Source organism: Sorex araneus, chromosome 1 (assembly GCF_027595985.1).
Source record: "Sorex araneus isolate mSorAra2 chromosome 1, mSorAra2.pri, whole genome shotgun sequence".
NCBI lineage: Eukaryota > Metazoa > Chordata > Mammalia > Eulipotyphla > Soricidae > Sorex > Sorex araneus.
The window spans coordinates 88,404,927-88,423,433 of record NC_073302.1 but is presented as its reverse complement, the minus strand read 5'-3'; the positions used below and the strand labels follow the sequence as shown (position 1 = coordinate 88,423,433).

The 18,507-nt window shown below is 46.8% G+C and overlaps 1 protein-coding gene across 1 annotated transcript in view; it reads right to left on the bottom strand.

The window, feature by feature from the left end:
* Nucleotides 1-18,095, bottom strand: part of GNA14 (G protein subunit alpha 14) — a 203,206-nt gene extending 185,111 nt beyond the window's left edge. Inside the window, exon 1 of the mRNA XM_004612962.2 lies at nt 17,842-18,095. Within this exon, the coding sequence (XP_004613019.1) occupies nt 17,842-17,965 (124 nt within the window). The 5' untranslated portion in view covers nt 17,966-18,095. The remainder of the gene's footprint in view (nt 1-17,841) is intronic.
* Nucleotides 18,096-18,507: the final 412 nt, after the last annotated feature.

The following is an 18,507-nucleotide window of genomic DNA, read 5'->3' as shown; positions in this document are numbered from 1 at the left end:
TCTCTGAAATCCTTTGGAAGTAATCAATAAATCAAGTATATATATATATATATATACGTATATATATGCATATATATTTAAAGACTTTTAAGAAAAAGAATGATCTCTCTCATGTACGGGATATAAAGACACCTCAGAGTGGATTATCAAATGCCCAAGGGCAGTGAAATGAAGAGTAGGAGAACTGGTCTCCAGTAGGAAGCCTGGCATTGGGACAAGGTGGACAGATAAGTTAGGAAAGGGAACACTAGGACAACTGGGGAGGGGCAAAGGAAACCGGGGACATTGATAGAGGGCCGTGGACACTGCTGAAGGGATTGGTGTTGGAACAATTTAGGCCTGAAAAGCAATAAAAATGATCTCTGTGACTTTGTAATTCGCGGTGATTCAATAAGAAAAATAAACTCATTGCCAATTAAAATCACAAGCAGAGGCAAACGTTTCTGTGTGCAAGGAAGAGTCCTAACAAGCATCTGTGGACTGTAGCTGCAGCAACTACAGGCAAGTGTCGAGAGTATCACTAGATTGTTGACGATGGTGGAAAGAGACTTACATAAAAGTGCTCTCACCAGTTGCCCAGTATCAGCATTTCACCCCAACCCTACATTCTCTTTTGTCTGCCTTAAAATTGGGTTTGACTGAGGAAGAAATCTCAGATAAGATTGTTGAGTATTAAAAAGTTAAGTGCAAGGGCCAGAGTGATAGGACAGAGGGTAAGGGGTTTAACTTGCACTGGGCCAGCCCAGGTTAGATCCCAGGCACCCCATATATGGTATTCCAAACCCCACCAGGAGTGATCCCTGAGCACAGAGTTGGGAGTAAGCTTAGCACTGCCAGGTGTGGCCCCAAAACCAAAATAAAATAAAATAAAAAGTTCAGTGCAATGCATGTATATATTTTTTTAAACCAGAGTACCTGCTATTTTTCTAAAAGAGCTACCCTTAGGGTTTTTTCCTTGCACACAGCCAAACTGGGTTTGATTACCAGCATCCCATATGATTCTCTGAGCCAGGAGTAACCCCTGAGAATTGCTGGATGTGGTAAAGAAAAAAAAACCCTCCAAAAAAAAAACAGAGCTACCCTAATGCCTCCATTACATCAAAACCAGCTACTTTAGGAGATCTGGGGCAAAACCTTTTCCATCCTTGCTGCTTTTTCTTCTTCGACCCCCTTCTTCCAGATCCTGGTAGAAAATGGTAGCCCAAGTTCCTCTTACCAATCAGAATCCTTCCCCAGAGAGGGAAGGAATGCTCTTTCCTTTACAGCCACAACCCAAAAATTGTCTATATGACCACAGTTTGTATTCCATGGGCTAAGACTTAGTCCAATGTCCATGCTGCTCACAGCATGTAAGCCAGGAAATACAGTCTTCAGATGCTACATGATCAGATAAAGCTTATCCTTTCACAGGTGGGGAAGAGGAGAGAAAGATGGTAGCAATCTCTGCTATGGATATGCCTTTTTGTGGGGAAGGGTCTTGGAGCACTCCCTCCCATCTGTGCTCAGGGGTTACTCTTACTTCTGTGCTCAGGCATCACTCATTTGTGGTGCCAGAGATAGAACTGGGATTGGCTACATGCAAGGCAAGTGACTTGCCTACTGTACCATCTTGCCAGCTCCTAAACATGCCACTTTTTGTTGTTTAAAAAAAGATTTAAAATATTGCATGCCCATATCTGTTCACTCAAAGAAACATCTGAAATAGTTCGACACAAAGATGCATAAAATAAGTTAACTAAATAAAACTTAAATGAATCATTGTTTACAGAAAATCAGATCACAGTCCAGCTTCTCTCAGTTCAGAATTGACAGTGAGTTAGTCATATAAAATGGGTCATTTGATGTAAAATGGACAACCTCATAAAACTTAGATTAATTTTTGGTTTCAAAGTGAAATATTCTTACTTCTTTAAAAATGTTGGTGCTAAATGGGAATACCTTGATTCTTTCAGCAAATGTTTCCAGAAACTCCAGGTACTACATGATCCACACTGGACGACACAAGAGTTTCACAGCCTCTCGTGGCACAGCAAATTTAGAGTCTAGAGGAAGACAGAAAGTCCCTGCAGCACTTAGAGTTCTAAAATAGCAGAAACATTACTTTTATAAATAAACTTGGGATCTATGGTAGACTCTTGGGGGCGGGGGACTTAATTTGACTTGGGGAGTCAGACAAAAGATGTATTCTGAAAATGAGTCATAGCCAAAAGACACTGAGAGCCTAATTCCAGGTGGACATGGGGCATGGGAAGAGCCCCCCCAAGAGGAAATAAATGGCCTCACTGAAGGTAGTAGGGGCAGCCTGTTAGCTAGGAATGAACAAGCATGGGGACCAATGAGAGAGAGCAGCTGGATTTGGGCTGAGCAATCAAGAGAAGATGTCCAACAAAGAGTTAACATCCAAAATTTGTGCAAAGAACTCACACACTCCATGAAAGCTTGTAACCATCTCACGGTGACTCAATTTAAAAAAAAAAAAGCAAGACCAATTAAAAAATCAAACAACTGGGGCTAGAGCAATAGCACTTACCTTCCATGTGGCTGAGCTGGATTTTTTATCCCTGGCACCAGGTGTGATTCAAAAATGAAAAAATAAGAGGCAAAAGACATGAGTAGATTCTTCTTCAAGGGAGAATGGCCATAGATATATTATTTAAAAATTCAATGTGGAATATTATTAGGGAAAGGCAAATCAAAACCACAATGAGATATTGCTTCAAACCAGTGAGGGTAACCTGTAGCACTCTTGTCCCGCTGCTCATTGATTTGCTCGAGCGGGCACCAGAAACGACCAGTAACGTCTCCATTGTGAGACTTATTGTTACTGTTTTTGGCATATTGAATACGCCATGGGTAGCTTGCTAGACTCTCTCATGTGGGCGGGATACTCTCGGTAGCTTGCCAGGCTCTCCGAGAGGGGCAGAGGAATCGAAGCTGTGTCCGCCATGTGCAAGGCAAATGCCTATTTCTCAACACCGTTCTACCAGTGAGGCTTGTAGCGGCCACCGTTTCTGAGCCTACTATGGGTCACCCAGACCCCCGGTGTGTCCAGAGTCAGAGATGACAGCTCTCCCTGGGCAGGGTGTGTGCCCGAAAGAGATGCTCTCCACTGTCTGCCTGGCGGGATGGGAGACGGGCTGTCTGGACAGTCTCGGGAGCTGCCGCTGAGCTCAGAGTGCCTCAGTGGAGTCAGCCACATCGTACTGCCCACCTGTCCTGACAGACAGGGTCCCGCCCAGGGCAGGGCAGCCCCAGATGTGTGCACTGGCCGAGAGTGTGGCTCAGAAATGGCCCCGGCATCTACCCCTGTCGCCTCCGCTGTGGTCTGTGGGCCTGGCCAAGGCCCCACCTGGCCTGCACAATCCAAGCCAAGGGCGTTGTGAAGAGAGCGCGCCGGGACCCTCCTTCACTGGGGGCCAAGTCCGGCTAAGACACCCCGGATTCTTGACTTTTCCCACCTCCATTCGGGATTTCGAGTGTTATCCGGTGAGGCTACAGAGAAAAATGAGCCCTGGTATACTGCTAGGAATGTACATTAGTGGAGCCTCTATAGAATCAATATGAAGGGTCACTAGGGAAAACAATGGAGTGGTGCCAAGAACAAGCTCAATGGACTATGTGTAGGCTTTGCATGCAGGAGTCCTGGGTTCAATCCCCAACACCTCACAGTTCTCTGGACACCGCTAAGAGCGACTTTGAGAACCAAGCTGGAAGTAGACCCTGTGAACTGCGGGATGTGGCCCAAGGTCCCACCCTCACCCCCCATGCCAAGAAAAAGAAGGAAATTACATATGATTCAGCAACTTCACTCTAAGGCATTTATCCAAAGAAAACACAATAATTTGAAAGTTTGCTTGTACCTCTATTTTCAAAGCAGAATCCAAAATGGAATCAACTTAAATGTCCATTGATAGATGTGTGGATGAAACTGATGCAGATATATTCACTGTAATACTACTCTGTCATTAACGAGGATGGACGTATGACTTTGGGGCAAAATGAATAGATCTTGGGGACAGAGAGACAATATCGGGTTAAGGTGATTGCCTTGCACTTGGTGGATCTGAGTTTGACCCCTGGCAATGCATATGGTCCCCTGAGCACCACCCGTAGAGATTCTCTGAGAGCGGAGCCAGAAGTAAGCCCTGAGCACAGCTGGTGTGCACCCAAAACCAAACTTGGCAACACTGGATTGGTCTTGAGGTGACTGTGAGAACATTCAGGAATAATGAATAAAGGGGTCTTTCTGTTGGTGGCAGTGGTGACAAAGGAAGGTGCGAGGCTAACCCCCTGAGCACCATAATTTCGTAAACCAGTGATAAGTCAATAAAAAGATGAAGCAAATAAATAAATAAAAATAAAAAGATGAAGCACTGAATATTGTGAGAGCTCCAATATATGCAAATATGCTACTGTTTGCTTCACTGTCCAAGTAACTGGCCTGACCACATAGAGAACCTGGTAAGTCTAGGAAAGGGCCAGAGTGTCAGGAGACAGGGAGAGCATTGGCTTTCGATGTTGCTGACCCAAGCTCAATCCTGCTGCTCCAAAGAAATCCCCAAACCCCGCCAGGAGGGATTCTTGAGCTTAGAGCCAGGAGTAAGCCTGAGTGAGCACTGCCAGGTGTGGCCCTGAAACAAAACAAACAAGCAAAAACACCCAAACCAAACCTGTAAGTCTAGCAAAAGTCTCTCACAAGACCTTGAATCCATGAGCTCTTTGCAGGACCACTGATTCCAGAGTGCTCAGCACGAAGCCTGACTCAAATATTGACTGAATTTTAGTGTATGTTTCTTGGGAGCCATGGCGATGGTACAGTGAGCAGGGCATTTGCCTGAGTCTAACCCCCGGCATCCCAGATGGTCTCCCAAGTACTGCCAGGAGCAATTCCTGACTGCAGGCGTGGGAGTAGCTCCTGAGCATTGCTGGGTGTGACCCAAAAACAGAGCAAAAAGAATGGAAAAATAAAAATGTATGTTTCCCTGTGCATTGTGGTTTGTATCAGACTCCAAATGAAAGGATAAAGGCTTCTTCACAGAAGCTCAGTCTCCAGCGTGGAGTGATCTGGAAACTTTCATTAAAAAGAAGGCAAGATTGGCTTGGCTGGGTCTTTAATAAAGACAAACTGATAATGTAAGCACTTTTAAATACCCAGTGAATTGGCCAATTACTCATTTGACTATGTGTTGAGACCAGAATTAGTGGTGTCAGAATAAGAACATAAAGCCTAGATTCCAGGGATAAAATGCTATTTGGAAAATATATTCCTTTCATTTCGATAGACTTTTCTAGAAACTAACAATGATATGCAACTAGAACTGTACCTGACAAATCTGCTAGCTATTCTCCTCAGTTGTTTTACTTCTAAAATAATTTGAAAAATTAAAAACTTAGCATGATATCTTTGTAGCTTTTCCAAATATACAGCAGGTCTACCATATAATAAAAGGATTATATCTTCTGGATATTTATAGGCCCATATCACACTTAATTTTTGGATAAGAACATTGAAATTTCTAAAAATAGAGTCTGTCATTTCAAGATTTCAATCTCTGAAGTTTAACATCTAGTTTGGTATATTAACCTATACAGTAACCTGAACGCATTTTATAGAAACTTGAACCTTTTCTGGGCAACAAACAGAAATATATACTGTCCTACTCGGGATACTTGAGGAGCCCAAATACCATGGTATTTGTTGATATAAATATTTTATTGGTGTTATTACTAAATAAAAGCATTTTTCAGGATTCTTAAAAATTGTAGAATTTTTAAATTTGTGTTTTAAAAAAATCTGGGCAACTGAAAGGAAATATCCATTTAAAAATCTTCAGAATGAGTGGGGCTGGAGCAATAGCACAGAGGGTAGGGCATTTGCCTTGCACATGACTGACCCAGGTTCGATTCCCAGCATCCCATATGGCCCCCTGAGCACAACCAGGGGTAATTCCTGAGTGCATGAGTCAGGAGTAACCCCTGTGCATCGCTGGGTGTGACCCAAAAGCAAAAAAAAAAAAATCTTCAGAGTGAGAATATTAAACACATTATAATGCATGCCTTGGAAAAAAGCATTAAAAGGGGACATTAAGGCATGGTCAGAAATTTCTGTCTTAATATATTTAGGATAAAGCAGACAAAGCAAAATTGGGGATCACCCTTCTCTCTCTTGAGTCATGCACTTCCAGCTCCATTTTTATTGACATTATTAGTTTATGATGTTACAAAATGATATTGCAAAAAATATTAGAGAAAGCAGAGGCATAACTCCACAATTGTCTCTCTCTCTCTAGGACCCAGTTAGGGGTTGGAGAAATAGTACAGCAGGTAGAGTGCTTTCCTTGCATGCAGACGACCCAGGATCAATCTCTAACACTCCTTATGGTCCCCCGAGCCCACCAGGAGTGAGCCCAGAACACAGAGGGCCAGGAGTCAGTCCTGAGTATTGCTGGGGTGTGCCCCAAACAAACACCGAGACAAACAAAAAGACCCATTGTACCTACCATCCAAGTTCCAATGGCATTCCACCCCACAAGACTCTTCTCTCCTTAACTCCCACATGCGCCTTTGACCCTCCAGTAACCACTATCATTTTTCATTGAGTCTAGGAGCTAGCTTTGTTGCTGCTGTCTGCCATTTTGTTTTCTTTAGTAATCCATGTTATGCATATGAGTAAAACCAGGTGGCAATTGTCCTTTATTTGCTTATTTCACTTTTGGTTGCCCTTACATCTTTACTTAACCTTCTTTATATATGGCAGCCCACTAATGCAGAAAGGAAGTATTTTCAAAGTCTGATTTGTGTCAACTAAGGTAGAATCGAAGGAAAAAAGGGGGCCATACACAGAGGTTTCTTTCAGCGTACCACCAGCACTGAAATTGGTTTCATGAAACCAAATGCTAGGTCAGTATCTAAACAAGTTTTGCTTTATTTTAATTGTTTACTATCCAGTTGTGGTGAGAAGAAAATGTCACTTTATAGTCATCATCGCAAAACTTTCTTCCATCCAATGAATATTTCTAAACTAGGAAGGCCTTTGCATTCATATGGCATTTATTACAATGGATTGCTTTCCTAAACTGCTGTTTCCAAAATCAGTGACAACTCCTACAAACAGTCCTGTTTTAGTTAAAGAAATCCAATAGAAAGTGTCGGACTGATTTGATAAAAAGAATGGTTTGAAACTCAAAGACTGGATGACAAGCCTCAAATCTAAGGCCAATTCTCTACTACCCTCCAAACTGTGAGGTTTCCCAAGTGACCTTCTGCATAAAATGAAGGGGTGTGTATAAGTTTTCTTCTCACACTTTTGGTGCAAGGAACCCAGTTTTATAAATCTCTCTCTAGGAACTGGAGCGATAATACACTGGGTAGGGAGTTTGCCTTGCATACAGCAGACCAGGCTCAACTCACAGCATCCCTGAGCACCACCAGGAGTAATTACTGAGTGCAGAGACAGAAGTAACCCCTGAGCATCATCAGGTATGTCCCGCTTCCCCCCTCAAAAAACCAAATTTCTCTTTAATTGAAAAACTAATACATTAGAAAAATAAAAGCATCCTTGAATACCACGACACGGTTAATTTCTGAACAGTGTCTACTTGCTGACTCTCAGTTTCTCTACCTGTGACATAGATAAACTAAGCTCACAACTGCATCTTGAGTGCCAGTGTCTTAGGATAGTAGGACTCACAATACCTAGTGCATTTGATGATAATTCTGCAAAGGATTCGTCCCCTCCATGTACCTATGCTGATTATTAATAGTATAAGCTTAAACTTCCTAATTATAGAGTAGCTGAGGAACAGAAACCAAAACTCCAAGGCATGGGTTACTCAAAAATGAAGGTATTCTTCATGGCAGATAGGAGAACACTAAAGTATACATCACTCAGGTAAGGGTCAGAAAATAACTGACCTACAATATGAAAGGCACTATCCAGACAAAAATAACAAAAGTGCAATTTCCTTTTTTCTTCCCCCTTTACTCTCCTGTCATTTGCTTTAAGTTCAAAATAATAACTTATCAGTTACCTTTAGAAGGTGTTTCTAAAGAGGTTTTTTAGAGGGTGTGACGCTTTGGATTGAAATCTCAGGTTATGTTCGTTGGAGGCTGCATTTCCAAGGGGAAGAGTGACATATGATGGCTCACACTTGCATATTCTTCTTCCTCATCATTTAATCCATGATAGAAAGAAACTGACTTCATGAACATTATTCAGGTGCTCATTGCAATTTATAGGAGCACATTTTTCTTAGCAGTTCATCAGAGCACGAGGAGAGGTGCGTGCAAATGTGCACACTCAATGCTTTTGTAAAGACATCTGCCAAAGCAAAAGTACACAACGCTTGCTCACCCACCTTGCCCACCAGCCTGGTACAGGGGACACAGTCTAAGAGAGACCTTATGATCCAATGCAGACAAATGATCCAGTGCAGACTCTGTAGGTTCTCTATCGTCGCACCTACCTTCAAGAAACACTGCATGCAGCAGGCACGTGGGGCCCAGAGCTTCCTACACAGATGCTAAAATATTCACCTTGGTGCCTAGCATGGCTGCCAGAGGGTCCTGTCTGCAGGCAATGCTAATGACAGACTCCAGGGCCTGACCCAGTATCAGGATCATCTGGCTCATACCAACATGCAGCTGTAGTCCAGCCCATGCTGAGGCCATGATAGGGACAGAGCCTGCATTTCTAACAATTTTTCAGGACACGCTGATGCTTCCTGTTCTGGGAACACACTTTAAGAACCACTAGTATAAACCATCTGGTGATGGTATTAGCAAAACCACAGCCATCACCTGATCCAGGGCTTTCATTTTCCAAGGCCCCTGAAGTCCGAGAGAAGGTCCTGCTTGGATCTCCTCAGAGGTCCAAGCTCAGAGATGATCCCATCCCTGAAAATCCATGCTTCTGTCCTCCACGCCTTAGTGTGCTCAGGCTAGTGAAGTCAGGGCCATGCGGCCAGGCTGCCCTCTCTGAAAAGGGACATCACAGACACCACATTCATGCTGGACGTCCCGGGGACCCTGATTCTTCCCTGCAGGCACTGTTTCTTGCCAAGATCTGAAGGCTGGCTCTGAAGGTCCTGCTCTTCACTCTCTGCTCGCCACGCCCTGCCTGCTCCCTGGCATTTGGGCATGATCAACTGGCCTCGGTCTTTGAAAAGAGATCGAAGGCTAGAGACATAGCATAATGGGTAAGGTACTTGTTGCAACCAAGCCAGGTTCGATCCCCACGACAGCACATTGGGTCTTCAGGGCTCAGATCCAGAAGTAAGCCTTGAGCACAGTGAAGAGAGGAGAGAAAGGGAGGAGAGGGGTGAGGAAGGGAGGCTCAGGCACACACTGAGGACCCTCAGTGGCCCTCAGCTGGCAGAGTTTTTGCTGTGTGTTTGACAATCTGGTCTAATACAGGAAAGTTAAGCTTCTGTGGATCTTGTCCTTTGACTAAATCTGTGCTCCAGTTTCTATTGGTTTTTACAAATTTCTCACTTCCCCTCCAATAAGTGGGGCTCCTGTTTCAATGCTCTGAGTGCTAACTCAAGACAGCGGTCTGGTCCGTTACGTTCCACAGTGCCCCCACCCCCTCCCTCTGCTGCACCTCCCTTCTTCACAGAGTTCCCTTCAGAGCCCAGCTGCACCGTCAGGAGACAGTCCTGGGCACCAGGCACCGCCCCATGCCAGGATTGATGGATCCTGGGGGGGGCTCGATAGTCCAGAACAGGCCGCAGAGGCTCTTGGGGGCAAGAAAGAAGCTAGTCCTGAGAACCAGCACGGTGCCTCCTCTTTCCCATCTTCATTATGTCGCTGCTTCCTATTGGCTTCCAGTTTAATTTTCTTTCCCCCCCCTTTCTTTAAAAGTTAAGGCACGGTGATTTACAAATATCTCCGTAACAGAGTCCCAGGCATACGGTGTTCCAGCACCAATCTTACCACCAGATCGACTTCCCTCCACCAACGTCCCTGGTTTCCCTCCCACCTCCACAGATCTGCCTCCTGAACAGGCACAGTTTTAAATTTAGTCATTGTCATTTGGGTCTCCTATTCATAGTGTGGCTGGCTTCGTGGTTTGGATACAGAGACACACCACACACTCTACACCACAGATGTGACAATTACCTCCCATCTGCCTCTTCTAGAATCTCAGGTAAAGATGGTCTAGGTACCTCTCCTTTCTTGCATTCCCTCATCCTGTTATTCTATACAGCCCAGAATTGCTTCCTTGAAATGCTCCAATCGAGGATCCTCCCAATTGAGTCGCGGTGGCCTGATTTCCACGGCTCCCCAATGGCTTAGTAACTCTGCTTCCCGATCCCCGGGAAAACTCTCCTCTGCCTTCTCATGCCACCTGCTCCTTCTCTACAACCTCATGCAGCCAGTTCCTTATGGTTTACACTGGTAACCAGGTATCAGGGAAAAAGAGAACATGAAATGGCATATAGACAAAAAAGCACATTTCTGTTTTTAAAAAAATGACCCTGGGGCTGTAGCAATAGTACATAGGGTAAGGCACTTGCCTTGCACAAGGCCAACCCAGGTTCAATCCGGAGCCATATGACCAAGCCTACAGGAGTGATCCCTCAGTGCAGAGCCAGCAATAAACCCTCTTGTCTCTCCTCCTTCCCATCCATGCTGCCCCCCAAGAAAATTCTTTGAAGGTAAAGACATTTTTCTGCATTGTTTTTGTAAAACTCTCCACTCAAATTTTCCCATCTTATTTTATTTTAGCTTTTGTGACTACACCAAGTGTTGTCCAGGTTTTACTCTTAGCTCAGTGCTCAGGGGTCATTCTTTTTTTTTCCTTTTTGCTTTTTGGGTCACATCCGGCAATGCATGGAGGTAACTCCTGGCTGATGCACTCAGAAATTATTCCTGGTGGTGCTGGGGGGACCATATGGGATGCTGGGAATCGAACCCAGGTCGGCTGCATGCAAGGAAATGTCCTAACCGCTGTGCTATCACCCCAGCCCCAACTCAGGGATCACTCTGAATGGGTTTCAGGAATCCTATGAAGTGCTGGGGATAGAACATCGGTTCAGCCACAGACAAGGCAAGTGCCTTCCCCACTATACTATCTCTTGGCTCAGATCTCTCCCAGGCCTCTTTTCTTATCTGATCACAGACTCAAAACTTTCATCCTCTAACTCTATGCTTTAGGGATGAGATTCCACAGGGGCTTAATACTAACAATTGATTTGAATTAGTGGACTTGCTATCTTGGTTTCAAGTGGCTTAAACACTGAAAAGAAAGGGTACAATTCTCTATAAAAGTCACCAAGCCTGGAGTAGGAGAAACACTACAGGAGGAAGGGCACTTGCCTTGCAGGCAGCTAACTCCAGCCTGATCCTGACACCACACAGGGTCTCCAAAGCCCCACCAGGAGTGATTCTTGAGCACAGAGTCAGAAGTAAGCCCTGAGTATCACCGAGATTTGGCTCCAATGTCTGACCTCACTCCACGCCTGTGAAAAATGGCTAAATCTTAGAGCAGGAAGGATGGATACCAGGCAAACTTGGCATGGAGTTATGCTAGGAAGAAAAGAAATGATCAGGAAAAGGGGGAGGAGGGTGGCGAGGTCAGGGCGACCTTGTTTCAGGAAAGCAAGAATCAATTTCAAGGAAATCTAATCATGGAAACCAATGCAAGTTTTGAGCACCAATATGATTAAGAACAGCATTGAAGTTTGAAAAAAAAATCTCAAACACCACTAGTTACACAATATCCAGTGATTCTTGAGCTTACTGCATAAGAAGCACAGAAATGGGAGCTGAGACTGTTCTCAGCAGAATGCCCAGCCCCCCACCGCTGAGCACTGGGAGGGCTCAGTTTGGAAATCCTCAGCCCAGAGCCGTGTGCAGGCTGGATTCAGAGTCATCAATCAGGGAGAGATTTTGATGAGAAATAGGACACTTGTCTGCTCTTCGTGTCTCCACACAAATTAGACAGTGGGGGGAAGGGGAGATATGAATGGGGGATCAAATTGAAGGTGACTCCTGGTACTTCGAGCGGTGACTCCCTAACCTGCATAAGGAACAAAGCATCCCCTCTAAGTCTCTCCAGAGCTCAGCAGAGCAGTGTCTGTCGTGTGGATCCCTGGCACCACCCCACGTGCCAAAACATTACCCCTGCAGTTCCTCCTATGTGGCCTCCCTAGGGCCGCAACCAACATGTAAGAGCAAGCTCATCACACCCCATCACACCCCAGTCTACATGAGCACCGGCCAAGCATGTGAACACAACCAAGTGTGTGACCCCTCGGGAGCACTGGGTCAGGGTCACGAGCAGCACAGCTACAAGTGTGTGATCTCAGTTCATCACAGAGGTGACAACAAAGGGAAGTGAGGCAGGGCTGGAATTGCTCATCATAAAGTCATTGCCTAAACCCCAAATGAGGAAGCTCCTGTTTAAGAAGGTGGAAGGAACGACGTTTCACCAAAACCCAATCTCCCAAAAGCAGAGAGAGCCACTGGGAAACGCTCTTGGTATATGGAAAGTTCTGTAGTAGGAGAATCTCACCCAGTGCCCCAACATCCACCAGACAATCTGCCCTGGGGAATGAGACAAAGGTTCAGATTGACAAAAGTGGCATAAGGATTATAAGGCAGACAAAAACCAGTGTCATGGCTGCAGTTGTTGAGGCATAGTAAGAAGACTGTGCTCAGGGAACAGATGATCTCTATCATCAAGTAAAACCAAAGTACAGAACAAAAACTGGAATAAGAACAATGATGTACATAACATTTCCTCATATGCACAAAAGAGCACAAAAACAAGAAGAAAATGGGGGAAAGTTGTCTGATAGATCAGGTGGGAAATGGGCATACCTCTATGGTTCTTGCAAACTGTTTGCAAACAAAAGTTCCATCTGATTTCAGAAGGGGCTGGCTGGCAAAAGTGCAGGGAACTTTGCAGGTAAAAACAATGTTTTATCACGACTGTTAATGCATGCACAGATTTCCATACTGGGGGAAATACCTTGGTTGTACACTAAAGATTTGGAAGTTTTATTGGAAGTCGCAATACTGATATCACAACTATGGCTGTTGGAAAAGGCCTGGACAGGCAGAGAAGACACGAAAGCCCCTGTCTCAAGATGCATCCAGAAACTGCTAGCTGTATATCAGATTCTCACCTCTGTTCAGTGAGGGCCGTGTCTTACCAGCCAGTATGCATAAAATTACATAAAATAAAGCATAGTCATATTAAGATCTGGTTGCAGTGGACACAGTATCTACATGGCTAGTCAAACACCAAAACCACCATGAAAGCTCGACCAAAGGGGCTTCTCTATTATTCCAGGTCCTCAAGGCTGCTCGCTGGGAACAACAGATGTGGATGGGGATGTATTTCCCCCCCAAAAAATAAAATATAGACTGAATTTGGCATGTAGCAAGTACTCAAGTGCAATCAATTCCTGCCCAGCTGGAATCTCCAGAAAGCATCCCTGCCTCCGTTTCTCAGACAGCAACTGATAGGCAGATCCCTCTATTCCAGAAGTGGAGATGGCCCCAGCACCAAGACCAGTGCTGATTCTTTGAAAAGGCTGCTGGATAGAGCAAAGAAGAGAGGAAGGAATGAGGCCCATTTCACTCCCTTTCCTTCTCAAAGAACCAGAAAATGCTGCTGCTTGCGACTGAGAACTCTCCCTTCTTCATCATTGCCTCTAATGAACCATTTCAGGCACCTGCCAGGTAGCAGAGTGGGCCTGCATTCTAACCCGTTCAACAAAACGCATTGGGAGGGGGTCTATCAGTCGATTTTAACATTTGGGTTATGGCAGGAGCACAAGTCTAAAATCTGTTTATAGATCAGAAAACAGGAGAGGAAACTCAAAACAAAAGCTGACTGTGAAAGCATTCAAAGAATAATTTAGACAAGGTGCTATGCCACCTATAACTGAGCCCTGAAATGTACAAATAGCACCTAGTGCTTTTAAGTGGCTCAAAAACTGGGGCATTGAAGGCTACATTTACTAAGAATTCATAAACAAAGAGCATTGAACAAGTGAGTCCAAGGCATGGAAGGCAGGGGCAAGGTTTGAACACCTATGGCAGGCTCGCTCTCTCTCTCTCTCTCTCTCTCTCTCTCTCTCTCTCTCATTTTGGGCATTATGGTTTCATTACAGATACCAGATACTGAGAGATTATTGTGCTTGTTCCTTTACCTATTTTCAGTACTCAGTTTCCTACCCAGTGTGATCATTTCCAACCATCTTTGTCATAGTGATCCCTTCTCTATCCCAACTGCCTTTTCCCTAGGCACCTGAAGCAGCCATTCAACTGTGGACCAGTCCTCCTGGCCCTTGTTTCTACTGTTCTTGGGTATTAGTCTCATATTATGATTTTTTGTTTATATCCCACAAATGAGTGCAATCATTAAGAACTCAAACTTTAAACCCCAACCCTAGCACAATTATCAGGAAGCTTTTCCAGAGCTTTCCAACATGAGATATTTTCAAAATGAAGCCATCAGCACCAGAGACACAATACAGCAGGGTAAGGTGCTTGCCTGGCACACACTGACTCAAGCTCAATCCCAGGCACCACACATGGTTCACATGGTTCACCACATCCTGCCAAGAGCGACCCCTGAGCACAGAGCCAGGAAGAAACCTTGAGTGCAGTCTGGGAATCACCCTCAAACCCAAAACAACAACAATAAAATAAAATGAAGCAATCGGGGTTGCTGCAGGTGTTCGGGCGCATCACTACACAACTCTTGCGTCCAACTTTCACCTTCAAGCAACCAAACATAACGTTTCCCTCTATTTATCTGCTATTGTGTGAAGGCTTTTCCTCCTGATGAGCCCCAATTTTTTTTGGCTTTTGGGGTCACACCCGGCGATGCTTAGGGCTGACTCCTGGCTCTGCACTCAGGAATAACTCCTGGCAGTGCTCGGGGGTCCACATGGGATGCTGGGAATTGAACCCGGGTAGGTTGTGTGCAAGGCAAATGCCCTACATGCTGTACTATCTCTCCAGCCCCTGAGCCCCAATTCTTATCAGTCCTCCTCTACGTCCTACTTTCAGGGATGAACTGATATGGACTTTCTTTCTATGGACTGCAACCAGCTCTTTCACTCCCTCATCTCCTTCCTCTGCAAAGCTGCAAAGCTGCAGTTTTCTCCCCATTACAAGCCCTGCACCAACAATAGCCTTGTCTTTCCCAGCAGGCAGCAACCCAGGCCTTTTCCTGTGCTAGGATACTCCCCCTCCTAAATGCATTGGCTAACATTCTCAAGCCACAGCAAAGGACTTGGCGAAGGATGCCTGCTTTGCGAAAGAGCTGGAGTTCTTCTGCACGTCACCTCCCTCGCAGCCCCATGGCTGAGCAAGCTTTGCCACCCAGGGCACCTGACCACTGGCCCTCTTAACTGCCCACTGCTCTCTCAAATGGTGTGACTTCACACAAAATAGTACCCATCTAGGGCAGGAGAGAGACTACATTGGGTTAGGTACTTGCCTTGCATGCTGCCAGCCGCGTTCTACCCGCTGCTACACCTGGCTGCCATAGGCCAGCAGGGGTCATTGCTTAGCAGAGGTGGGAAGAGCTCCCAGTACCAGTGGAATTCGTCCACCCACAACCCCTATTTCCTGTATCTGCTGAGTCACTGCTGCCTCCTGCAGCTTGAGAAGAAACAGCGGAGTCCACACTGCCTTAGACAGTGAAAGAAGTCAAACTCCCTGGAGTTCCTGGCAGCTGCAGGTGGTCGGAAAAGGTTATAGAGCTGGACACAGTGGGGGATGCCTCTGGGAGACAAGGAAATCGCCACAAGGGCTGAAAGTGGTGAAGAAGGTACTTCAGCCACAGAGCTTAGGATGACTCCCAGGGCAAACAACTCACTCATAGTTCCTTCCTGATCTGAGTATGGACGCAAACAAACCTGTGTATAATCCAGACAGTAGGGCTCTGTTCACTGCCTCGTCTGTCCTACGGAGAGCCAGTACTTGTCCTAGTTCTTGGTGTATTCCAAACACTGTGTTTCATACTCTGACACAAATCAAAACAATTCAAAATGAAATATAGTTCAGCCTGTCCTGCAAAACGTGTGCAGCTAAAGCCAGGTCTCTGCAAGGAAACAAATGCAAGACACGTGATTTCTTTTAGGTTTTGGTTGGTTGGGTTTTTTTTTTTTTGTATTTGAGCCATACCAGGTGGTGCTCAGTATTTACTCCTGACTCTGGACTCAGGGTTCACTCCTGGATAGCTTCAGGGGGCCATATGGGGGTGCCAGGGATTGGACCCAAGTCAGTCCCGTGCAGACAAGCACCTTACCTGCTATATGATCTCCCTGGCTCTCTAAGTGACTTTTAATACTATACACGCTAATAGACTGTTCCAGAACCCTCTCCCTTTGACAGAGATACCTTCATGCCTGTGCCAGAAGGCCAGGAACGACTCAGAATGCCCGGAGTGGTTATGCAGTGTGTAAGCTACTGGCCTCTCATGCAGCAACCTGGGTTTGATCCCCAGAATCCCATCTGGTCCCCTGAGCCCGCCAGGAGTAATTCCTGAGTGCAGAGCCAGGAGTGAGCCCTGAGCACTACAGGGTATGGCACAGAAACAACACCGAGAGTCCTCACAGCCCTCAGATTGAGTGACACCAGGCCTGGGCAATGGAGAGATCTCCCTTCTTCCCCAAATAAATTCCATCTGTCCCTCTTGGAATGAGCCCCAGTCCATATTTCTGAGCTCTTACACACACACACACACACACACACACACACACACACACTATATTGCCCTTTGGGGTCCTCCTGGGGGCTGAGGTCTTATCGTTTCTAGCTGCACAGTCCCTGGGGCAAACTTGAGGACTCGCGGTGTGGTATTCCCACCCGTCAGCAGGAGGGAGGGACTCTGAGTGAGCAAAGCCTGTTTGGAGGGTCAATGGCCGCAAAGAGGAGAGCTGGTGTCTGAACCCAGCAGGGTCACTCTACCAGGTTTGAGGTCTGTCTATTTATTTTTTTTAATTTATTCTTTTATTGAATCACCATGTGGAAAGTTACAAAGCTTTCAGGTTTAAGTCTCAGTTATACAATGCTAGGTCTGTCTCTATTTAGTCCTAACTAAATCCACCTTTTTTCCCTCTCTTGAAGCTTTGTGGGAAGCTTCTCATATATTAGAGCACCTCTATATCAGAGATGAGTAAGCTGGTCTAAAAGAGGGCTCCGCCAGCTCTGAAAAAATAGGATGGGAAAAAATGTTGAAGTACTTGCAAGTTCCTGGGAAAGATCAATCAGTGAATACCCAGATCATAAAAACGAGCAAGGTCCTTAAGTCTGAGGAAGACAGAAGAGGCCGGAGGTTTGCCTAAGGAACAGGTTGGGCAAGCCGGGAGTGTTTCCCTTTGCTTCTCAGAGTGGAAACAGCAAAAACAGCTTCCTGCCTGGCCAGGGGTCTGAGGGGGAGCTGCGGAAGGCAGCAAACTTGAGCCCTTGAAGGTGAGCACAGAGCCCAGCTGGAAGGACGCGTTGGGCCTGGCGAAGGGCAAGGCGGGAGTGGGTGCTGGCGCGCAGTCGGAGAGCGCTGGGGCTCCAGCTTCACCCCTACAACGGAGGGAACACCTGCAATGCCTCTCACGGCTCAGGACAAGTCTGCCACCTTCCCAAGCTTGCATTTTTGAGTCTCTAAAGGTGCGACCGTTAGATCCATCCACAGCCATCAGCACAGACACCCGCTCCTGTAGCCTGGAACCGATAAAGGAAGGTTCTTATCAGAACCGAGCGCTCCGGGGTGCGGATCCAGAAGTCTTTCCCGCCCTCCCCAGGACCCCAGCATCGGTCGGGTTCTGCAGACGCTGCACCCAACTCTGCCGGCGTCGCGGGGCTGCCCACACTCACCCAGCAGCAGTAACTTGAGCTCGCGACGCGCGTCCTTCTTGTCCCGGCGGAGCTGCCGCTCGATCTCGGCACTGATGCGCTGTGACTCCTTCTCTTCTGCCGACAGGCAGCAGCAGTTGGCCATGGCCGCTCGGACCCGGGACTTGCGACGTGCGCGCGGGCGCCCGGAGAGCAGAGTCGCGCGCGCGCCCGCAGTCCTGCGGGAAGGCGTCGGGCGCTCCCGGGCTCAGTCCGTCTTCGGAGTCCGGGTAGGATGGGCGAGTCCCAAGCCCCGGGATGCTCTGCGGCTCCAGGGACTTCGACCTCGTTCTGGAGAGACTCAGAAGGAGCCTGACACCCGAACGGGCAAGTGGCCCGCGCCCAGCTCCCGGTCCCGTGCGCGCTCGGCTGCAGTGCACCAGGTCGGGGCTTTGGAGAGCAGAGGCGGAGCGCGAGCCCGGGGGCAGCTTAGCCGTGCACGGCGCGGGGACAGCGGGACCTCGGGGCGCGCGGGTCTCCCCGCACTACCACCGTCCGAGGGAGGCGCAGGACGGCCCCTCTCACCCGTGCCGGGAAAGGTCCGAAACTCCCAGAGCGCGGGGCCGGTCCTCCGGGTGCTCGTGCTCCGAAGGGCCGGGAGAGGCCGCACGTCGCCTAGCCGGCCTTGGGGACACGCCGAAGTGAGGG